Source organism: Hyperoodon ampullatus, assembly GCF_949752795.1.
Source record: "Hyperoodon ampullatus genome assembly, chromosome: 14".
Taxonomy (NCBI): Eukaryota; Metazoa; Chordata; class Mammalia; order Artiodactyla; family Ziphiidae; genus Hyperoodon; species Hyperoodon ampullatus.
Window position 1 is genome coordinate 74,841,217 of NC_136927.1, and position 24,838 is coordinate 74,866,054.

General features: G+C 45.5%; 1 protein-coding gene across 4 annotated transcripts in view; it reads left to right on the forward strand.

Moving 5' to 3' along the window:
* Positions 1-11,704: 11,704 nt before the first annotated feature.
* EYA2 (EYA transcriptional coactivator and phosphatase 2) overlaps positions 11,705-24,838 on the forward strand; it is a gene marked incomplete at both ends in the record, with an annotated part of 172,577 nt that continues 159,443 nt past the window's right edge. For 2 of the 4 annotated variants that reach the window (XM_079718288.1, XM_079718289.1), the window contains 2 exons: positions 11,711-11,819; positions 24,056-24,098. In XM_079718288.1, the coding sequence (XP_079574414.1) occupies positions 11,711-11,819; positions 24,056-24,098 (152 nt within the window). Of the gene's footprint in view, positions 11,834-24,055; positions 24,099-24,838 lie in introns of all 4 variants that reach the window. The other 2 variants (XM_079718290.1, XM_079718287.1) reach the window with 2 other exon arrangements.

The following is a 24,838-nucleotide window of genomic DNA, read 5'->3' on the forward strand; positions in this document are numbered from 1 at the left end:
AAATAGACACCTTCCAAGGTTCATGTCCCGTGGGAAAGAGCATCTCTTCTCCAGCAGTTAATCCCAGGCCTCTCATTGGGCTCCACAGAATCATGTGACCACCACCCGTGAGCCAGTCACTAGACAGAGGGATGGGAGATGCAAATTGCCAGGCTCTGGGCCTGTTAGTCGGTTAGCCCCACCCAAGCCACGTGGACAGAGAGTGGGGGAGAGGCAGTTCCCCCAAAGAAAGAAAAGATGCTATTGCTGTGAGACCCCCCCGCCCCAGGCCAAAATGCCAGGAACCCGCTGCTCCCGCCCTGTTCTTTCTTAAGCGATGACTTTCTCCACCAAGCTGTGACTCTGGACATTTCTGCTTTCTCTTCCTGCTTTCTGAGTTCAAAGCAGGGCTACCAAAATCCCTTTGCAATGTATACATGTATCAAATCATCTCATTGTATGCCTTAAACTTGCAAAATATGTCAGTTATATCTCAATAAAGCTGGGGAAAAAATAAAACTAAGGGGGCGGGGGAGCAGGAACACCAAGGGCATGATAGCCAGGCAGAACTTAATAGTATAATAACCATAATTAACAAACACCTGTATCATGTGGCCAGGAGCTCTTGGACCACTTCTCCCCTCTGGGATGGCCTAGGGGACAGTAGCATCCAACATCCATGTACTTCTGACCATGTCCTACATACAGTGCTAACACTGGAAGGCAGAGTAAACGAGGGTTCTCAAACTCCTTTCCTGGAGGGGCCAGGCAGGTCCTATAAATGAGTGTCCCATCCAGGGTGGTGACAGTGGCAGTGACCGGCACAGTGTTTGGAACATATAACAGGCTGTCAGTAAATATTGGTTGAATAAGTACATTTATTCATACAGCACATTCATCCATCATACAACAAATACTTACTAAATAGTTATCAAGAACCAGGCCCTGCAGGAGATTTTGGGAATGTAGTGGTGGACAAAATAAAATCCCTGCCATCAGGGAGGTTATAGTCTGGACATCAAATAATGTATAATGTATAAACATGTCTAAAGACTGTTATAGTGACTGGCGTGTGAAAGAGAGGGGCATGGGTCTGCGGAAGGTGCCGTGGGAGAAGGGGCCGCATTCGGGAAGGGCCTGGGGAAGTCATGCTAGAGCTGAGACCTCTGAAGGGCGAGCAGGAGGGAATGGTGTTCCAGGCAGAGAGAACAGCATGTGCAAAGGCCTCGTGACAGGGAGTGTGGAGTGAGAGGAAGGCCAGCACCCTGGAACGAGACAGCAAGTGAGGGGAAGCCGGATCAAAGCTGTGTTCAGAAGTCTTCGCTTTGTTCTTAGAACAATCAGAGGTTATAAGCAAGGATGAGGTGAAGGGGACAGGGACATGTTCAGATTTATGTTGTCAGAAGTCCCTCTGGCTGGCGTACAGAGAACAAGCTGGAGGGAGGCCAGAATGGCCCCAGGGAGACCGGTACAGTGGCCGTGGTAATTGTCCAGGGCAGAGAGCATGGCGGCTCGGCCCTGGGCAATGGCCGTGGGGTGGAGGGTTCACGGGTTCCGTGGATGTTTACGAGATGAACTTGCCAACACCCAGTGATGGATTGGATGTGAGAGTTGAAGGAGAGGGAGGAGGGAGGATGATCTGGGCTTTTGGTGCGAGCAGCGGGGCCCTCCACCCCCGACCCGCGATAGTGGAGACGGGGGCAGAGCCAGTTCACGATTAGCAGATGTATTTTGAGCGAACTCAAATGAGGTGTAGGTGGCCAGAAACGTCCAGGTTTGGGCCACAGCTGTTGTCTATTCAGAAGCCTGTGATTGCTGTCGGCAGGTTTGGATTTCTAAGTCCTTGAAAGATGCTGGGAGTTGGCCCTCTTCTCTGAGGGCCCCTTGGTCGACTGGCCATCTGTCCTCTCCATCCAGCAGGCAGGGCCACTGTTCCCAGCCAAGGTAGCAGTGCACTCGGCACGGGGTGGAGGGGGTGCGGAAAGGTGAGCCGCCCACTCGCCTGGGACCTTCCATCTGCTTTTGATCCTTCCCAGCCTTTGAAGTTGCCCCCAGCCCCCACCCTCCAGCTGTCATCTCTTGGGCTCCCCCAGCAGCCCCACGCTCCCCCAGAGCTTCTCCATCCCCGGGGACAGGGGTGGTGACAAGGGTAACAAATGATGGCAAGCCGCTGGCAGCAGCAGGCTGAAGAGAAGGCAGAGGGTAGGGGCTTTCGGATGCCTCTTTCTTCTCGCTTCTCTTAGCCCGGATCTGAAGCAGCAGGGGTATCGGGGTTTTGCAACAGTGCAACACAGGAAAAAAAATTTTTTTTGTAAATGAATCCCACGCCTTTGCTTCCTTTCCCTGCCTTCATGAAAGGGAAGCTGAGTCTTTCTCCTCCCCTCAGACTCTGTTAAGACTCTGATTTCTCTCTAACTTCCCCTGCAAAGAGAATAAGCTGGTCTCCTATTTCAGATAATTGCAAGGAGGGGAGGAGGAGGAGAAAGCAAAGGACGTCTCGCCCCAAACTGCAAGAGAACTGAACTCTGCCCATCAGACCACAGTAGGAACCAGTGGTTTCCAGATGGTCCTCATGGCACTTCCCAGTGTCAACCTGACATAAAACGAACTGTGTGTTTCAAGCTTTTGTCTGTGTGAATGCAAATAATGTCAGTAATTACTCTTTATTGAACACCCGCTCACTCATGCCTTTTCTGACTTAATCTGCAGGCTAACCTGCCTGGGAGGGTACTATTATTTTCTCCTTTTTTTTGGATGAGGCTCAGAGAAGTTAAATAACTTACCCAAGGTCACAAAGCTCATAAGACACAAAGCTAGGACTTGAACCCATGTAGCAGATGACAGAGCTGGTACTCCTACTAGGTTGCTTAGTGGGTGTTGGAGCTGGATGGATCCTGGGTTCAAATTCTGACCCAATTTTACTCGCAAGCTGTGGTTAAGAGCACAGACCCTGGAGCCAGACCACCTGCTTGTGATAATGTGGCTCCACCACTAACTAGCGGTTCACTTTCTGAACCTCAGCCTCCTCATCTCTACCCACTTCATAGGATTAAGATGAGCCAATACATGGAAAGAGCTCCTGGCTCCAGAGTAAATGCTCTTGAAGTGTTAGCTATTTTTATTTCTATCATCTGTAAAATGAGCACTATAATTGGGGCCAGGTTAGGACCTTCAGAGCCCTCAAAACACCAAAGAGATCAACGCCCCCTCCTCTGCTACCCCAGGTAGTTCAATAATAAAACAGTATGACCCATAAAACAAGAACACAGAATTCGCCCTGTGCTGAAATTTACCAAGCTTTTCATTTATTTATTTTTAAATTTTATTTATTTTCTTATTTTTAGCTGCATTGGGTCTTCGTTGCTGCGCGCGGGCTCTCTCTAGTTGTGGTGAGTGGGGGCCACTCTTCGTTATGGTGTGTGGGCTTCTCATTGCGGTGACCTCTCTTGTAGAGCACGGGCTCCAGGCATGCGGGCTTCAGTAGTTGCAGCACGCGGGCTCAGTAGTTGTGGCGCATGGGCTTAGTTGCTCCGCGGCATGTGGGATCTTCCCATACCAGGGCTCGAACCCATGTTCCCTGCATTGGCAGGCGGATTCTTAACCACTGCATCACCAGGAAGGTCCACAAAGCTTTTTTTTTTAGATCCTCATGGCAGAACAGGAAAAGTTCACCGAACAGGAATGATCCACATTTCCTTCGTGCCTATGCTTTGCTCAGACCTAAATCTGTGTTTATTAGTTGGCCTGTTGGGAAATAGAAGTTGATAATTATATCTCCCTGGGTGGTTGAGAGAATTAAAGGAGATAATGTAAAAGTAATTAGGGAAATTGCCTGGCACGTAATAGGTGCTTGGGAAACGGGAGCTATGGTTAGAATTTTTGGAAGGATTTTTCTCCCTGAGTTGTCTTGAACTATTCATGTTGCTATACTTTGTTGTTAATGGTTTGCTTCTACAAGATAGCAGTACCCATAAGTTATAGCTGGCAGCAGGAAAAACAATGGTCAGGTTCTTAATTCATGGCCCTGTTTACTGTGTGAGGACTAACTTTTTTTTTTTTAATATATTGTATTTATTTTAAGGACTACTTTTTTGGGTTCTGTTTGTTTGTTTGTTTGTTTTTTGCCGCACCGCACAGCTTGTGGGATCTTAGTTCCCCAACCAGGGATCGAACCCGGGCCCTCAGCAGTGAGAATACGGAGGCCTAACCACTGGACCTCCAGGGAATTCCCAGGACTAACATTTCTATTGTTTTGGCTTTGCTTATATATATTTATTTGCCTCCAAAGGATGGTGCCTTTGAACTGCTCTAGGTATGTTTGAATTTTAGATCTTACATTACCTAACAAAGACCCTAGTGCATTAAATGTAATTATTGATAAATTTAAGTTTAAATCTATCATTTTTTTCTATTTGTTCCATCTCTTCTTCGTTTCTTTTTCTCTACTTTCTTGCCTTCTTTGGATTAATCAAGTATTTTTATTATTCCATTTTCTCCTCCATTAGCTTGTTGGCATACATTTATTATTTTTATTCTCTAAGCAGTTACCCTAAAGATTATAGAGTGCGTCCTTGATAAATCTTAAAAAGTTTACTATAAATTAGTACTTGTAACCACCTCAAGGAAAGTGCACGGTCCTTAGAACATGTTAAGTTCATTTAGTCCTCTCCTACTCTTGAATTTACCCTTTTATGTTACTCTCCATCCCTTGCTGAATTTTCATGCTTCCAGAATATTCTTTTGTAGTGCAAGTCTATTTGCTACAAAGTGGCAAATAATCTTAATTTTAGTTTATTTCATTTTTGTCTTCATTTTTGAAGGATGTTTTTGCTGACATAGGATTCTACCTTGGCAGGTGAAATTACATTGTTTTCTAGTTTCCATCATTTCTGTTGAGAAGTCTTATTAGTCCTTCTTTAAAGATTTGTCTTATTTACCCTCTGGCTGAATATATTAATATATTCTCACATATGTATAGTTTGACTATGATATGCCCAGGAGTATTTTTCTCTGTACTTACCCTGCTTCTGATTCACAGAGCTTCTTGATTCCATTGACTTGATGTCTTTCATCAGTCTTGGAAGGTTTTCTGTCAGTTTTTCATTAAATATTGTTTCTAAGTTGTTCTCTCTCTCCTCTCCTCTGTGGCCCCTATTACATGTATGTTAGACCTTTTCTCCATGTCCCATGTTTCCTTTATGCTTTTTTTAAAACCTGTTTTCCAAACTTCTTTCTGAGATGTGTCTACTGACTTATCTTCAAGTTCATTCTTTTCTTCTGCTATATCCAATCTGTGGTTCAACTGCTCTGTTGAGTTCTGAATTTCAGTTATTGTATTTTTCAGGTTTAGAATTTCCATGTGATTTTTTTTTAAGGATTCTAGTTCTCTAGTAGCATTGTCCATTGTAAATCTCTTTTTTTGATCATATTATCAAGGTTGCTGGGAAGTCCGTGTTTAGTTACTCTAATATCTGAATCTTATATATGAATTTGGGTTTTTTGTCTTGGTTTTTGATTGTTTGGCTTTGTCTCCTTGCATGCCTGGTAATTTTTTATTACATGCTAAACATTGTGTATGAAAAATTGTGGAAACTCTGGAAGATGACATCTTCCCCAGAAGAAAAGTTGCTCTTCTGGCAGGTGGTGATAGTAGAGGCAAATCACTTTGATCCAATAAGGGATTAAAATGATTCAAGACAGGATCTATTTGGCTGGTCTTTACTCCAAGGGAATGACCTTTCAGGGGTTTCATTAAAAGCCTGGTGTGTTTACCAAGGATTCTCATCCTTTTTATATATATATATAAATTTTTAACATTTTTTTCATTGATTGCTGGGAAAATGTTTCACTTATTTATTTATTTGGTTGTGCCGGGTCTTAGTTGTGGCAGGCAGACTCCTTAGTTGTGGCTAGCTGGCTCCTTAGTTATGGCATGCAAACCCTTAGTTGTGGCATGCATGTGGTATCTAGTTCCCTGGCCAGGGATCGAACCGGGGGCCCCTGCATTGGGAGCATGGAGCCTTAACCACTACGCCACCAGGGAAGTCCCAAGGATTTTTATCCTTGATGGGCCATGAACTCCAATTTTGTCTCCCTAGTACTGGGAGATTGCCAAAAGCTCTGCTTCGTCTCTTGCCTTCTTAGCCACCCCTTTCTGCTTGACCTCTTTGACTCTTACCCCACCCAGCTTAGGTTTCAGCAAACGCCTCAAGGGTAATGACTGTCAACAATGTCAGGCTAACTTCCCTGTGGTTCTCATATCTCTAGGATCTTAGCTCCTTGGGTCCTAGCTGCCTTAGTATCCTGAAGTCCAATTTTTGTCTCCCCAACTCAATGAGACTGGAAAACGTAAAGCTGCTTCTTTTTTCTTCTGTGCTTATAAATCGGCAAATGTCTTGAGGTGAAAAGTAATAGAGGTCAGACTTAATTCAGTACATGTCTCACATCTCTCTGGGATCCTGGGCCCTCCAGTCCTACCTTAGTTGCCCTGCAAGGCCTTAAAACAATGTTTTGTAGATTTTATTTTTTATTGTGATAGTGAGATTGAACCAAAAATAGAAACAGTTCCATTATAACTGGGAGGTGAATTCAATTGGAGAGTTTAATACAAATTAGGAAAAATGGCTTATTTTCATTTTCTCCAATATTGGAAGAAAATGCAAATTTAATCCATGTTAAAAGGAAAACTCCAGATTAATTAAAGGTTTAACTATAAAAGGTAAAATTCCAAGTCAATAGTTTTAAATGTAGACAAATTTTAATATCCAGGGGTTAGGGAAATCATTTCTACACCTAGGGAAAACATTCATTATTGAGTAAATATATAAGATTTTTTTTTGTTGTTCTACAAGACACCATATATTTTAAAAAAACAGACAGATGAAAGGTTAAGAAAAGAAATTTACAACATCTAAAACCAACAATGGAGAGCAGTTCTCCTGCGTTCCCTTACCCCACTGCTCCCTGACTGGGAGCCCATTTCCAATAAAGTCTTTTGCTTTGTCAGCAAAAAGAAAAAAAATAGATAAATAAAACCAACAATGGACTAATACCTAGACTCTACAAGGCACTCTATAGAGCAAATCAACAAAAAAGGGGGAAAAGAAAAACCAGTAGAAAAATGGGCAAGGATAAAAGATATGAATAGACAGTTCCTAGAAACTCTTGTGGCCCACAATTATGTGAATATATGCTCAAACTCTCTAGTAATCATAGAAAGGAAAATTAAAACAACTATGAGATAATTGCTTTCCATCCAACAGTTTGGCAAAAATTAGAAAGCTGGACAATGCCAAGTGTTAGCAAGAATTTATGAAATTAGAACGCTTATGCACTTTTGGTGGGAATCTGGATTAGCACAGGAATTGTAAAGAACAATCTGCTAGTACTTGGTCAAGTTCAGTTCACATATACCCAGTGACACAGAAATCCTCCTCAAATATTTATACGTTTTAAGAATGTGTATTGTGTGTGTAAGCACACATATATAGGTACACATTACATATATATGTATATTATTTTTAATGAAAATGTTCATTGCAGCATTGTTTATGGTAGCTGAGAGATGAAGGCATCCTAGGTGTTCATCACTAGGGCAATGCATAAACACAATGGAGCGAGTATGCAGTATGGAATTCTAGCTACAAGCTGAATAACCATCCAGCAACCTATACACATTATAAAATCATGGTGCAGACTGGAAAAAAAATCCCCATGAACAGAATGAGGTCTCATGCATAACACTATTCATATAAATTAAAACACATGTCACAGGACTTCCCTGGCGGTCCAGTGGTTAAGACTCTGCACTTCCAGTACAGGGGGCACAGGTTCGATCCCTGGTCAGGGAACTAAGATCCCACATGCCTCACGGCACTGCCAAACACACAGACACACACACACACACACACACACACGTCACATAAACAGTATAGCATCATTTACAAGGGGACATATTTACATATTTAATACATTAGAGGCATTGTGTAGGGCGGGGTGTAAAATGAAAATAAATAGGAATTTAAAAAAAATTTTTTAAAGAAGCTAATTGTTCAGTTATAGATTTCGCCTCTCCCTCTCTCCTTCCAAGTTCCTGTCTTCCTCCATCCCTTCCTTCCTGTCATCCTCCGACAGATGTTAATCGGATGACAGAGTGAACAAGATTCTGTATCAGGTGCCGTGGGGGAAGTAAGGATGATCTCCACATTGGCCTGGCCCTCAAGGACCTTAGGCAAGGTCCATGGTGAAGACACCAAAGCTTTAGTAGCAATACTCAGTCCTAGAGTTAAAACTCACAGACACCTTCTTGTTCTGCTATAACATCAACACATGCTATTTCGATGTGCTGATTGCTCTTGAGGATGACAGCAGTACTCAGTAAAATCAGAAGATATGTGACTGAGGCCAGAGTGTCACATTGCTGTTTATTTCCTCATCAGGCTTGTCTGATGACACATAATCATGGGGCTCAAATGCAAAGGCCTGTAGAGACCAGGAGGAAATACGAGGAAATGGAAAAAGAGGGTCAAATGTAAGACACTAGGGAGTGGTGGGGACTGTGGTGAACTGGAGCTCATATGCCTTAACCAGATTGGACAGCCAGCTGATAGTTGCCATGCAGGAACCTGTCAGTATTCTTCCATTTTTCAAGAGAAGCTGAAACTCTAGATTTTTATGTGAAATCGCCTTGTTTTTAAATATTGGCAAATGCTTCAAATATTTTTAAACCCTGAGGAGGAGGAAAAGCAATTCATTTTATTTTTAACCAGATTTGGCCATTTAGCTAACAATTTGCTGCCTCTAATACCCGTACTCATAGTGTCTGGATGTTTAGAGACCAATGTAATTTTTTACAACGTTGTGTATTTTTGGACCTTCGGTTATTTGCATATACCCAAAAGGATGAAGGGAGTGAGTTTGGATAAAATGCAAATTTCTGGCAGCTACAGTCAGACAATAGGTTCAGTGTCTGCTGTTTGCCAAGCTCCATACCATATGTTTTGACATATTAAAGGAAAGAGATACCAAGGCCTCTTTCTGGAGTGCCTTGTGGCATTTGGGGAAAGAGAAAACCCATGTATACATGGGAACACTTAGAACCCAAATGTTCATCAGCTAACATAAAGACTTCAACACTGGAAGCTGATTTGTGTGGGATTTTCTCATCTGATTAAAAACTATAGATAAAGCACTGCCTATATGCAAGTCCTGGGATAAGTGATTTCTTTCTTTGTTAAAAATTAAGTGTTTCAGACACACAGAGATGAAGAGTAACCCTCTGACCGCAGTACGCCCACCGCCTTGCTTGTAGACTAAAAAACAGGAGGTAGCAAACTTTTTCTGCCAGATATGAAATATTTTCAGCTTTGCAGGTCTCTATGGCAACTACTTTACTCAGAAGTTGCAGCGTGAAAGTAGCCACGAATGATACAGTAAACCACCAAGCAGGGCTGTGTTCCGAGAAAACTTTACTAATGGACACTGAAATTTGAATTCCACATAATTTCACAGGCCGTGAAATGTTATCCTTATTAGGATTTTGTTCAACCATTTAAAAATGTGAAAGCCATTCTTGGTTCATGGGTCACACAAAAACAGATGCTAAGCTGGATTTAGATGGGCCAGAGTTTGTGTCAACCGCTGAACGACATTGTTGCACAGTTGAAGCCCCAGGGTAGCTCTCCCCAAATTGCATCCCCCAATGATCCCTAAGTAACCATTCTCTTGAAATGGGTGTCTATCATTCTTATACATACTGTTATCTTTTTATTGCTTATGTCTGTATCCCTAAATAGTGTATAATATTGATTTGTATATTTTGAATTTCACAGAAATGGTATCATACCTTGGGTATGCTTCTGTCTCATTGCCTGGTACTTTGTTTGGCAGTCTGTCCATGGTGCTGAGTGGAGCTCCAGAGCAGTCTTTTTCACTGCTGTATTGTATTCCATTGTGTGACCATTCTGCCTGTATTCTTCATTCCTATGGTAGTGAATGGACATTTAGGTTGCTGCCTGCTAAGTCCTTTCTTTACAGATCTCACCTCTTGTCATCTTCACCATGACCTTGTTAGGGAGATACTGATAATCCCCACTGTCCAAATGAGAAAACTTTTGACTTAGAGCAGTTTGGTAACTTGGTCAAGGTACTGAGTACTGAAATGGAATTTGAATCCACAACCGTTTTACAGTGGAATCTGAGTTTATAACCATGTCAATCGGTACACTGCATTCTGTTAGCACGGTGATAAACATATCCTACCAAGGATGACCTTAGATACTGATTTGCAGTGATTAAACTTAACCTTTTGCTGAGGACAACTTGAATCAGTGGCACACGTTATTGGTTGTAGTTTAGTCCTTTGAAAATCACCATGTCCGATGTTGTGCGTGTTAACCAGAAACCTCACTCCCTATATGTGACATCATACGGTATTTGTCTTTCTCTTTCTGACTTACTTCACTTAGAATGATAATCTCTAGGTCCATCCATGTTGCTGCAAATGGCACTATTTCATTCTTTTTTATGGCTGAGTAGTATTCCATTGTATATAGGTACCACATCTTCTTTAGCCATTCGTCTGTTGATGGACATTTAGGTTGTTTCCATGTCTTGGCTATTGTAAACAGTGCTGCAGTGAATATTGGGGTGCATGTATCTTTTAGAAACAGACTCACAGACATAGAGAACAGACTTGTGGTTGCCATGGGGGAGGGAGGGATTGGGAGTTTGGAATTAGCAGATGCAAAGTACTATACATAGAATGGATAAACAACAAGGTTCTATTGTATAACACAGTCTATTAAATATTAAATTATATTAATATTAAACTATATTTAATATCCTGTGATAAACCATAATGGAAAAGAATATGAAAAAGAATGTATGTGTATATATATATATGTATAACTGAATCACTTTGCTGTGCAGCAGAAATTGACATAACATTGTAAATCAACTATATTTCAATAAAATAAATTAAAAAAAAAAAGAAACCTCATTCCCTGAGTGGGTAGGAATTTAGGAGGAATAAGTACTGACATAGCACAAGAGTTGGAAAAGTTTTCAATGAAAAAAAGAGAATGACCCAGGAGACTTGTCCCTATTCTTTTCTGCTCCTGCCCACAATAGCATTTATCAAGGTCATGGGTAATTCAGGAGCTAGTGTGTTCTTTCTTGGTAGGGACCGCAGTGCTGGGCTGTGGGGCTCTGCTGCCTAGAGGGACTTTTTAAGTATCGATGACACCTTTTGAGCCCTTGTCCATCTGTACAAGTGACACCGTGTAACACCACGTCCATTCTCTCTTAACTACAGTCAACTCCACCTTCTCTTCATGCCTCTGGCTTTTAGGAACCCAGTCCTCTCCCTCTCTACCTGTTTCTCCCTTCCTCTACTGGAAAGTCTCCCTGGCTTGCTCCAGCTCATTCAGATGACATTTAAAAGAGACCCAAATAAAATTTTTCTAATGACAAAATACAATGGGAAGGAGGGGAAAGTTTTAATCAAGTGGGTGTATTCTCCAGAGGGTAGCAAGCACTTCATTTCAATTCCTCATTTCCCTCTGATGGAAAGTTTAGTGAATTTTTATGATGTAGAATTTATAAGATGGCTGGGTTTAGGTAATCAGCTTTAATATTTATACTCCTAGGGAAAGAAATAGGAATCATTAGTAAGCATGCATAATTAATGAATAAATTCTATTTCCCTTTGTTTTCTTTCAGGTACAAGGAAATGCTAGAACTAGTGATCTCTCCCAGCCTTACTGTAAACAGCGATCGTCCGGGTAAACTGAAGGTTAACTGTGCCGACGCTGATGTCTGGACTCTGAGTGGCATAGAAGGTAGGCCTCCTGCTGTGCGTTTTGGTGGGCCCTGTGGTGATCCCCACTCGCCCCACGGACTATGGTAAGGGACGGATAGCCTTCGGCACACATCCTCTCACAAGTACTGTCGTTACGACAATTTCTCCTCCCACCCAATTAGATTTTTGACTCTGGACCAAAACTTTCGGGTACGTTGCTAACAGTTTTGTCATTAGAGGTAAAAGTGCGCTCGTTCCTGTTCTGAACGTCCTGTCTCGGTCTCCAGTTCCAAGAAATGCTGACACCTCTGTAGACGCTAGTCAGTTTTGGGTGTATTCCAGGCCCAGGCCCCAGGCATGCCCTGCAGGCTCTGGGGCTGGACCTCGAGTTCTCGCCTGCCATCGCCACATCCAAGCAGGCATCTTGTTTATGGGGGTTTGACGCTGGGACAAGAACTCATCTGCCTTTTGCTTTCAGGTTGGGTTGCAGTCAAGGAAGCAGAGGAGAGTTAAGCTGTTTAAAAAACTATTGGCAAATGATGCAGTCAGACTAGTTTTCACTAGACAATTCCAGCTATTGTTTGCACTGTTTGGGATCTGTCAGCCTTCCTGGTAGAGCGCAGAGTTACTTAGCAAAAGGCATTAAGCTATTATGTTTAACCATTGGGCTTAACCCTTTGTTGGAGCAGCTTTGGGATTTGCTGTTGGTGTTCCGAAACTCCCAGCTGTCTCTCCTTCACTGTCTGTGTTGGATGCCAGCTCATGGGGGCACAGTGCTATGTAATTGTCATGGAAAACCAAAGAGACGTGAGTCTAGTCGAATATAACATGAGAAGGAATTTGCTTTTAAGCAACTCCAGGCTCTTGGGAATAATTACTGCCGTCACCGAGATAGCAGTAATAATGTCTTGTGTGCTGGTCATGAAGCTGGAACGGCCCTGCTAAAAATACCATCAGGAGGGTCTGGGCTCCTGGGACCAACACACCCTCATTCCTCCTGGTCCTTTGGAGCGTCTGTGTAAGCCACCCTGGGTTCTTTGAGAGTTTGAGATAATTTATTGAGCCCTGTTCAAAGACAGTCATCCTTTTCCTTCTGAGTGAAGGCACCAGTCAACTACAGACTCTTCATTTCAGAGCCAGTAGAGACAGGAAAAGGCATAGACTGCCGAGGGAGGAAGATCCCAGGCTGACTCCCAACCCCACTGCTTCCCAGCCAAATGACCTTGGGCAAATTGTTTAACCTTCCTGAGCCTCAACTTTCTCACCTGCCAAATGGGGGCAGAATCATGACACTTCGTAGGATGCTTACTGCAAGGATCAAATGGGGTGATGTTATGTAAAGCGCCTGGCACACCTTGGGGGCATGTAAATAAACTTATTATCCCATTGAATCAAATAGCCACAGGGAACTCAAAACCATGATTGCAAACTGGCTGCCAAGCCTGGCCCTCAGGTATGTCTTTGTTTGGTTTGTACTGTGCTTTAAATAAAAGTGAACTTGTAAAAATTGGGAGGGCTTACATAAACATCTGGATTTCTAGTTTCTCTTGAGATGCCAAATTCTTTAGAAGTGCTGCGCCCATGTTCCCACCTGGCTTCCACTAGTAGGAGCTGAGGGGCAGCTGTCAAGAAGATGAGTGCCTGCCACTTCCTCTTGTCCTTCGTTTTTTGTGAGCAACTACTTTGTCCCAGGCACTATTCAGAGCAATAGAAATTGAAATTAATTCTCCTCCTCCTCCATCACTATCAAAGCAAACTCTTGGCACCTGCTATGTGTCAGGCATTAAAATGTATTAACTCTTTAGAGTCTGCAACTCTAAGAAGTGGATACCCGTTTTACAGATGAGGAAACTGAGGCACAGAGAGGCTAAGTAACTTGTCTGAGATGACAGTTAAGCGACAGCCAGAATTTGAACCTAAGTAGTCTGACTCCAAAGTCTGTTTTCCTAATCAGTACACTGTACTGTTTCTCATGTAATTATTACACCCGTATTAGGCTATGAGCCCATTTCACAGATGTGGAAGTTGAGGCTTGGGGAGTTGAGTAACCAGCTTAAAGTCATACAACTTGTGGCAGGGCCAGGAATCAGACCCAGGCACTCTGGCTCCAGAGTCCTCACGTCTAAAGTCAGTGATCACTTTCTGCAAAGATCTTAAGGGTCTGCAGACCCCAGATGTCCATCCCGCACAGTGGTGGCACCCACAAACACATTGTCTGTCTCCTTTTTGTGACTTGGAGCTGTCTGTGCCCTTTACTGCCCTGGGGCAATCTGAGGCCAAGGCTAAGGCTTTGGGGGTGAGCAATGGGGCAGAAAGAGGTTGCTTCCAAATTCAGAGCAGGCAGGAGGCTGGCAGGGTCAGGTCGGTCTCTCTCTCTCTCTCCCCCCCTCCCTCTCCCTCTCCCTCCCTCTCCCTCCCTGTCCCTCCCTCTCTCCCTCTCCCTCCCCCTCTCCCTCCCTCCCCCTCCCCTCCCCCCTCCCCCTACCCTCCCCCTCTCCCTCCCTCTCTCTCTCCCTCTCTCTCTCCCCCTCTCCCCTCCCCCTCCCCTCCCCCCCCCCCACAGGTTTCTTTCTCTTGATTGTTGACATGGGCACTGAGCTCCAGGACTCTGCAAGAGACATTCCACCCTGGTTGTGGCCTCAAGTGCCAGACTCAGCTGCCCTTCCTGCCTGGCCTCTGGTCTCCCTCCTCCTGGGCCCTTCCTTCTGTTACAGAGTGAATGTTACTGAGTGTCTGCAAGGGTCCAGGTCCAAGGAGGACCCCAGTAGCCATGAACCATGAGGCCTACACTCCAGGGGGTTCTGGGGTGGGGGGAACGTGGACCCCAGAAGCCCCCCGGTGGCTCCCATTGCATTTCTGGCTCTGCCTCCTACCAGTTGTAAGTCTCTGGTCTAGTGACCTAACCTCTTGGGGGCTCATTTGCCTCTTCTGTTAAATGGAATAATTATGCCACCAACCTCACAGAGTTGATGGGAGGATAAAATGACTTAAAATATGGAGAGGACTTGGTGTTTAAAAAAATGTCATGAAGAACATAGGGGTAAGACAGGAATAAAGACACAGACCTACTAGAGAATGGACTTGAGGATATGGGGAGGGGGAAGGGTAAGCTGTGACAAAGTGAAAGAGCGGCATGGACATATATACACTACCAAACGTAAGGTAGATAGCTAGTGGGAAGCAGCCGCATAGCACAGGGAGATCAGCTCGGTGCTTTGTGACCGCCTGGAGGGGTGGGATAGGGAGGATGGGAGGGAGACGCAAAAGGGAGGGGATATGGGAACATATGTATATGTATAACTGATTAAATTTGTTATAAAGCAACAAAAAAAAAGAAAAAAGTATAGAATACGATCTAAATTCCTTCCCCTTGGCCAAGTAGGCTCTATTTTTTTTTTTTTTTTTGGCTGCGTTGGGTCTTCGTTGCTGCACGTGGGCTCTCTCTAGTTGTGGTGAGCAGGGGCTACTCTTCATTGCGGTGCACGGGCTTCTCATTGCAGTGGCTTCTCTTGTTGCAGAGCATGGGCTCTAGGTGCACGGACTTCAGTAGTTGTGGCATGTGGGCTCAGTAGTTGTGGCTCGTGGGCTCTAGAGCACAGGCTCAGTAGTTGCGGCGCACGGGCTTAGTTGCTCCACAGCATGTGGGATCTTCCCAGACCAGGGCTCGAACCCATGTCCCCTGCATTGGCAGGCAGATTCTTAACCACTGCGCCACCAGGGAAGTCCCGAAGTGGGCTCTACTTGCCTGTCCCTGCCAGCCTCTCAGACTCATCTCTACCCCGTCACCTCTGCTCACTGGACCCAGCCCCTGGCCTTATTTCTTTTGCTCTAACTCATAAGCGTGATTCTGCCATTAGGGCCTTTGCACTTGTTGTTCCTCTGCCTGGACCAGGCTTCCCCCCATCTCTGCAGGACCATCCCCTCATCCTTCAGTTCTCATCAGAGAGGTCTTTCCTATCAAAAGTAATCATTTGTTCATTCATTCTTTCAACAAATGTTCACTCAAACACGTGCCCGTCATTGTTTTAAGTACTAGGAAGACAACACAAAACCCCTGCGTCTTGGAGCCCTGCCTAGGGTGCTGGCAGGGCAAGAGTCTGATGACAACAATAGATATATAGCATGTTTTATACACACACACACACACATAAAATATATATATATATATCAAAATATATAGCATGTTGGATGGTGATATGTACTAAGGGGGGAAAGCAGGGTGGGTTGTGAAATGCAGCAATATGGGGTTGCAGTTTTTGTTAGGGTGGCTAGAAATGATGTCACTGGGAAGGTAACACTTGAATAAAGACCTGAAGGAGGGGTGGGCGGGCACTTCTTGGTCACAGGGAAGAAGAGCCTTAGGAGCAGAGAAGATAGCAAATGCAAAGGTCCTGAGGCAGCAGCGGTTCCAGAGCACGTGAGAAGCAATAGGAAGGCTGGTGTGGCTGGAGCCCAGTGAGCAAGGGGCCAGTGACGGGGAGCTGAGGTCAGAGAGATACCCAGGGACAGACTATGCTGGACTTTGTGAGCCACTGGAGGGACTTGGCTTCTACACTGAGTGAGATGGGAGCCGTGACGGAGGGGTGCGGTTGTGACCAGATGAGGGACAATCTGATCTACAGATTGACAGGCTCCCTTAGGCTGCACATGAGAACGGACGGCAGGTGGGGACAGAATGGGAGCCTGGGTAGTAACGAAGGCGTTACAATAACCCAAGTGAGAGGCCAAGGTGGCTTAGATGGGGTGGTAGTAATGGAGTGGTGAGAACAGGCCAGATTCTGGATCAGGTTTGAGGGGAGAGCCAACAGAACCTTCAGCCACGGTATTTGGTTTGTTGAATATTTTCTTCATATTCCCACTCTCTGCTGGAAGTTATGTGTTTATTCACTTGCTGTTTGTCTGCCTCCCCACCAGAATGTAAGTTCTCTGAAGGCAGATCTTGCCCACTTTATGCCTACGTATCTTGACCACTGAGAACAAGGCATGACGCATAGTAGGTACTTAAGAAATACTTGTCAATAGAAAACAAACTTATGGTTACCAAAGGGGGAGGGGGGTGGGGATAAATTAGGAGTTTGGAATTAACTGATACACACTACTGTATATAAAATACATAAATAACAAGGACCTACTGTATAGCACAGAGAACTATACTCAATGTCTTGTAACAACCTATAATGGAAAAGAATCTGAGAAAGAATATATCTATATGAATCACTTTGCTGTACACCTGAAACATTGTAAATCAACTATACTTCAGTTTTTAAAAATGATACTTGCCATATTAAAAAAAAAAAAAGAAATACTTGTGGGAGGAATGAAGACAGAAGGCAGAGCGCTCTGCAGGACTGTAGGACGGGGTGATTGAATGAGTGCTACCCTCTGAGCCCCCTGTGGTATGACATCTCACAGCCTTGACACATGCTGTGTCCCCTGCCTGCAGCACCCTCCCTTCCCCCCCCCTTTTTTTTTAAGACAATCCAATTTCTGGTCACCAGGTAACACATAAATACACGATCCTTATAAAAACTTGAACATTGGGCCAAATCCCCCTTTACCACATCCACCCAATCTTAGTCGTCATCTTCCCTCCCCAGCAGTAACCACTGTTTTGTGTTCCTGTTATGAAGACTTTCTCTATGCATTACATATGTGTAAACGTATATTTCTATAATTTAAGTATGTATATTTATGTCTCAAATTCTCTTGTGCATCAAAACCACCTTGGAAGTTCCTTTGGCACACCGGTTGACCCCATCCCCAGCATTTCTGACTCTGTAATGGTTTGTGGTGGGGCCCAAGATTTTGCATTTCTAACAGTTCCCAGACAACGCTGACGTTGCCAGTCCAGGGACCAAACTTTGAGAACCAGCCTCCAGGGCTGGTTTTAAACCTGTCTGCACATGGGCCTCTCCTGGGAAGTTTTCTTTTAAATTCAATGCTCATGTCCAGATCTTACCCCCAAAGAGTCTGATTTAATTGGTCAGAAGTGTGACCCAAGCAATGAAATTTTTTTAAAGCTCTCCAAAGGCACCCAGTACTGTGCACCCAAGGTTGAGAACCATTGCTCTAGGTGGTGAATTCCTCCAGGACAAAGACAATTTTTTATTCCTACATATGTATTTAAATTTCTGTTCCTAATTAGCAGACAGCTCAGTGTCTGGCTCATGGTAGGTCCTTAAAAATTATTTATGGGTGGGTAGGTGGGTGAGTGGGTGGGTGAGTGGATGGACGTTGGTGGATGGTTGGGTAGGTAGATGGATGGGTGATGGGTGGATGGTGGATGAATAGAGTAACCTTTAGGAAACACAGATAAGTTCAGATTGATATCGCCTTTGAATCCTTAGTAAGGTTTCTTTAACTTCCCCTTGCCTCATTTTCCATATCTATAAAGTAGAGAGAACAACTTGCTCGTTGAGTTGTTATGGGGAATAGAAGATATAAGGCCCATGTAGTCCTTAGCAGAGTGCCTGGCTTGTAGGAACCACTTGAGAAATACAAGCTATCATTCATTACTATTTAAGGGAAATTTGGATTTAAATTGTATCCCATCTTCTGGAAGGAGGAGGGAAAAAGTTATGGAACTAAGAAAGCACAGCTGAATCGAGAAAATGTTATTTTCGTTTGAAATGCAGACACATTTTGCAAAGGCTGAGGCTATAATCTCATTAAGTGTTTCCTGGGAGAGGTGAAATCCCCTCCCCGCAGAACAAGCTGGGCTGTCATCCTCACTCAGACTGCCCTCCCCTCCTCTGCCCTGGGCATGATATGGTGCAATTTCCAGTTTCAGTCTCACCGGTTCTAGCCAGGGGCTGGCAGATTTTCTTTCATTTCACCCAAGCCAGGTTGGGCTGCCCAGAGCTTTGCCCAGGTCTGGCCTGGGGAGCCACAGATCAGTTTCACCTTTCCCGCTTTTAAGCCTTTCTCAGCCAGCTTCCTGGGGGCCTCAGCACCCAGAACGACCTCTACCTGTGGGGCGCACATGCTGAACTCCTAATACAGTGCTCCCTCCTGCTGTCGCTGACCCTGGTCTGAGTGCTGTTTAAAGCACCCACACTAAGGAGATGAGCTGATGAAATTTACAGACACGCAGCTTTCGTAGCCAAGACCTTCCTCAAGACATCTTGCATTAGAAATTGTCTCATCTCATGGGGGATCAGTTAGAAGTGGCCCCTGGGATCCAATTAGGCAATATAATAGTGGTTGCTGCTTTTAGAATCATTAGCTTCTTAATCCTCCCAGTGAGAGGTTAAAAAAAAAAAGAAGTGTGAACATTCAAATTGGGCTCACAATTGAAGTGGCTGAAACAAGGGCCCCAGGAGAATAGAAGACTAATAGTAGCTCCTGTGTGTTGAGCAGTTACCATTTCGCAGGTACCTGCCTCGTGTAATCCTTGCGACAGCCCTGCAGGGATGAGATAGTACCCCATTTTGTGGATGTGGAAACTGAGGTTTAGAGAAGGGAAGTGATGGGCTCAGAGCCACACAGTTACAGTGCAGCAGAGTCAGGATTTGAATTTGGGTCTGACCCCTTCAGCCCACGTGCTTTTCTTTTTGGAAACAACATTAAGATAACAAATTATGAGGTTTAGATTGTAGATCTGGTCCACAGTAGGTGCATGGTGAGCATCTGTTGAATGCATGAATGAATGAACCAGCTGTGTGTGTCGTTGGGTGAGTCACATCCCACAGTCACGCACACACACAATCACACAATACGTGTGCACTCACACACACAGACCCCAGCTCTGGTTTCCTCATATAACATCAGATCATTTATATTCCCTTCTTGGCCCCAGTATGCATTTGAGTTTGTGACTTCTGGAATGGAGATTTATTTTTATGAACCCAGAATTGGGACTTTTTCATAATTTGCAGTTCTTCATTAGCCTGTGGTCTAAACCCTCGCGACTCAAAGTGTGGTTTCCGGGCCTGCCATGTCAGCGTCACCTGGGAGCTTCCTTGACCTAAAGACTGGAGTCTGCATTTTCATAAGGTCCCTAGGCGAATCCTGTGCATATTAACGTTCCAGGCGCTCTGCTCTGTATCATCCACTTCCTTCCTTTGCAGCTTGTTATCATTGTAATTAAGTACTTTCCTTATCTATTTAAGTATTTGTTTACCATCTATCTCCCCCACTAAACTGGAGGGTCCATGAGGACAGGAACTCTGACTGCTTTTGCTGGCACATGGCAGGCGGTGAATGGATGAATGAACGAATGAATGAATGAACGAATGAACGAGCTCATCCTGAGTCTCTGGCCATCTGTGTAGCTAATCCTTCTCCCTTCACCCATTGGAACCTGGGCAGGAGGCGGGGCTTAGAGTTTTAAATTCACAAGTAAATGGAGGAGGCTCTCTGCCCCTCCCTTGGGAGCCGGCTGCCCCATTTTATGTGCTAGCCACATCCCTCAGAGACACATGGTGAAGCTTGAAATAAATAGATTTGACTACATTGAGTCAGGTCACCAGGGCTGCTTTCACCACTGGCAACATGGATACAAGTTGCCATCAGTGACTCCGCCACTGACCCCAATCTTGTTGATCAAGCAAGTTCAATGGCACTGCCAAGGTTGAGAACAGGAGCCTGTGGTCAGTGGGAAGGGCATCTCCATCTACCAGGCACCAGCTCTTACCAGTATCAAAGGGCTGCTGCTTCTACTACATATGGTGTCTTCACCACCCTGAAGATGCTTGGGGCTCACTTGAGGACTGGAGTCAAAGGGTCATCTGCCCCTTGTGCTGAGGGTTCCATGTTTGTGATGGAGTGACCAGAAGTATGACCACTCCCCCTAGATTGCCAGCATGCCCTCTGGGTCTGTGATACTGGCATCATGGAGGGACTCATGACCACAGTCCACGCCCTCTCTACCCCTCTGGCAAGCTGAGGTACTATGACTGTGCTGCTGTCCAGAGCATCATGCCTGCATCCAGTGGCATTGCCGTGTCTATGAGCCAGGTCATTCCTGAGCTGCATGGAACGTGCTGTGGCATGGCCTCGCATGTCTCCACTTCAATGTGTCTGTCTGGCTCTGACTTACCATTTGGAGAAAGCTGTCAAACACAGCATCCAGAAAGTGGTGATGCGGGCATCTAGGGGATCACCGAAAGACATCCTGGGCTATGTTGAGGACGAGGTTGTTCCTGCGACTTGAACAATGATGCCCACTTCTCCACCTTTCACGCGGAGCGTGTGTTGCCTACACAATCACTGTCAGGCCCATTGCCTGGTACGCAGATATGACGGATGGCTCCAACTGCATCTGGGCCTCCTGGTCCACAGGACCTCTGCGGACTAATAGCCCTGAACAGCAGCAAGAGCTTCAGAGGAAGAGAGAGGCTCTCTGCTCTTGGGGAGTCCCTGCTCCACCTTTGCACGCAAAGCACTGAGCATGGTTGTCCTTTACACAGTCCCACCCCAGGTCCCTGAGGAAGGGAAGGAGCTTGGGGGCCCTACACTGGCACAGACCATCAGGAGTCTCCATGAGGTCTGCGCCATCCTTGCCAGCGAAAAAAGGAAGAAGAAAGGGAGGGAACGAAAGGGAAGGAGATTATTCTATATATAATAATATAATACATTCATTTTCCAGGTTCTCAATTCTCCCAAGTGTCCCAGGATAAAAAAGTTAAATGTGATATCAGTTTAAAAAAAAAAAAAAAAGAGCCTGTGCTTTTCAAAAATCACACGGTCTGCAGAAGGAAAATCTCTTAGCACTGACTAAATGCCTGTTTCTTCCTTGCACCGTCTTCCTGGGGTTTGCTGGGGTGGAAGAGGACCATAGGTTTGCACAGCAGAAGAGGGAGAACTGCCCTGGTAGGGAAGGCTGATTGCATAACAGTTCAGAGGAACAGAGGAGGGGGAGTGAGGTGAACATGCAAATCAGGGCGCAGCGGTTGGGGGCAGGGGGAGATGCTTGCTTCAGATTTCTAGAATGCCGAGTTAATCCAAGCCCCTAGGACTGTTTCCATAGATTTCGATTTTTATGAATATTTACATATTTATTAAAGAAAACATATTCAAAATGTTTAATTCAGTAACTTATATATTACTAAACATAACTCAGATCATGGGCTTTTACCAGTAATGAGACTGGGGCTCTTTCAGAATGAGACCATCCTGGGGGAGGATGAGGAAGGGGATGTGGGAGGCTCTGCCTGGGGCAGGAAACCCGGAGCAGGGAAATTAGCAGTGAGTGAACACCTACCTGCACCGGCACCTTTCCTTGGCGTTAGATCCCTGCTGTCCCGACTTTTTAAAAATATGACACATAGTAAGAAATATATTTTTACACAGGCATTCAGCACACACACAACACATACACAACACATTCTCACGTCTACAACTGGAACAAAAGTATCCCACAACTCCTCCTTCCTATGATAAATATACGCTGATGCTGTCCAGCCTTTTTTTTTTTTAAGATTTATTTATTATTTATCTTTGTATTTTATTTATGTTTGGCTGTGTCGGGTCTTAGTTGTGGCACGCGGGATCTTTCATTGAAGCGCGCGGGCTCTTCATTGCAGCGTGCGGGCTTCTCTCTAATAGTGGCGTGAAGGTTCTCTCTTCTCTAGTTGTGGCGCGCAGGCTCCAGGGCACATGGGCTCTATAGTTTGCGACATACGGGCTCCCTAGTTGAGGCACACGAGCTCAGTAGTTGTGGCGCGGGATCAGTTGCCCCGTGGCATGTGAGATCTTAGCTCCCTGACCAGGGATTGAACCCACGTCCCCTGCATTGTAAGGCAGATTCTTTCCCACTGGACCAGCTGGACTTCAGGACTCGCCCTCTCACCCCAGTGGCTTGGGACTCGAACAGAATGTGACTCTGCCAGGGAGGTGATTAAGGAGATGGACTTGGGACTCAGATAGCCCTTGGGTTCAAGTCCCAGTTCCCATGTCCACAGGCTGTGTGGCTTGAGCAAGGCACTTAGCCTTTGGACCCTCAGCTTCCTCATCAGTGCAATGGGGATAATGGCACTGTCAGCCTTGTAGCATTGCCATGAGGATTAAATGAGTTCATGCGTATAGGCAGTTAACACGGGCCTGGCACACGGTGACCATCTAAGCGGGTGCTGGTTGCTGTTACAATGATGATTGTCATCGTGGGCTGCTGTGTCCTGGTTGGGAAGCCAGAGTCGGGAGCCAGCACCTGAGCTCCAATCACAGCTCCCCGCTTTAGGGCCTGTGTGGCCTTGAGTGAGTTATGTAAACTCTCTGCGCCTCCTGAGAACCCTCCTTAAGGGGTGATTATGCGGATTAGAATAATCCAGGTAATGGATTTAGAAGACAGCCTGGCATGTAACAAGCACTGGGTAAATGATGGATACAATCATCATCATCATCATCATCTCATTTAATCCTCATGCATCCTTGTGAGATCAGTGTTTTTTCCCCATTTCGCAGGAGGGTACCCTGAGGCCCAGAGACTATAGGCAGTCTGCCCGAAGTCTCATTACTTACTGAGTGCTAGAGTTGGAATTGCAGGTTGGTTTACAGAGAGGCTCAGAGCTCTGGAGGGCTTGGGGCATTTCTCAGGAGGCACAGGGACACAGGCTCAGCCACTGCCCTACATACCAGGGAGTGTGAATCGGCAGGTTGGTACAATCGGCAGGTTGCCCCACGCTCTAGCTGGAGCCTAGGAGATTATCCAAGATGTGCTTTCCCTAAGTGCTGGGGCCAGCCCCACCTGAACCCAGTGAACTGAAACTGGGGAGGGAGAGGAGGAATATCAAGGTGACATCATCAGAAGAAGGAAAATAGGTGTTGGATAATCAAAGCCAACAGTGTCTGCCTTTCTAGGTTTCTGGGGTTGCCTTTAAGGCCAGGAAGGGAGTGGGTCTCCATCCACGAGTAGAAATGGCGCCAGCTGCCAGCTAGTCTTGTGACCTGGCTCAAGCACGTTCCTTCTGTCTCTTTGCCCTCCTTTCTCCTTCTGTACAATGGGTTGGGGGAGGGATTCTACTCTGATGTTTCAAGATGCTACAGGTTCTTTATACGTAGTCCTTCAATTAGTATCTGGAGACAAAGCACACCCAGAAAAGGTTTTCAAGAAGGAGAGTGCTACAATGGTGTGCCTCAGATAAGCTTGTGTGGTGGAGAAAGTCCCTGGCAGCAACTCTCTGAGTTTCTTCCCCCTCAACCTGGCGTCTGAAGTCACAGCTTCTGGGGAACATAGCTCTGACAGCTCAAGTCCTTCAAATGTTTTTTTTTTTTTTTTTTTTTTTGGAGGGAGCACCTGGATTTGAACCAGCAAATGTTTTTTTTTTTCCCCTCCAGGCATCACTACATCGGCTCTGAGTGTGTCCCAGGTCTTTGCAAGGTGAGTACCCTTGCTTTATCTCCCTCTCACGCTGTCTCCCTCTCTCTTTCTTGGAGGGCAGAGGCTCTGGAACCAGACTCCCTAGAAAAGAATCCCAGCCCTACTCTTACTGGCTGAGTGACCTTGAGCAAACGACCCCACCTCCCCAGGCCTCAGTCTCGCCATCTGGAAAAGGGGGACAATCATGATGCCTGCCCCACGTAAAGGGCGCTTAGAAAGGGGTCTGGAACAGACTTTCCTGAGAGTGTTGGCTGTTGTTTTCTTCTTTCTTCTTTTTTTCAGTCTTCTCCTCCTTTCCTTCCTGTCCTTTCCTATCACAGACTTTCTCAATTCCTCTCTCCCTTCCTGCTTCTCTGTCTCTCCCTCTCTTGTCTTTTCTCCTTCCTTTCCTCTCTCTCCTTTTCTGTCTCCCTCCCCCTCTCTCTGCCCTCCCTCTCTCTCTCTCGTGCTCTCCCTCCTCTTCCTTCCTCCTGCCCCAGCTTTCTCTCCCTGCCCCCCTCCTCCCCCCTCCTTCCTCCCTCTTCCTGCTCCAACGTCCACCCAACACTCCTCGGTACCAAATCTCATAGGAGCACTGGAGACTCGCGAGATCGGTGAGACACAGTCCCCACCCTCGGAGAGCTTCCAGTCTAGTGGGGACAGAGACCAGTAGATCAGAGATCTCAATAGAGCGGACGGTACAAATGCTCCACCAGAGCCGTGCGCAGGGGTTAATGGGAGCCCAGTGATGGACAGGGCTT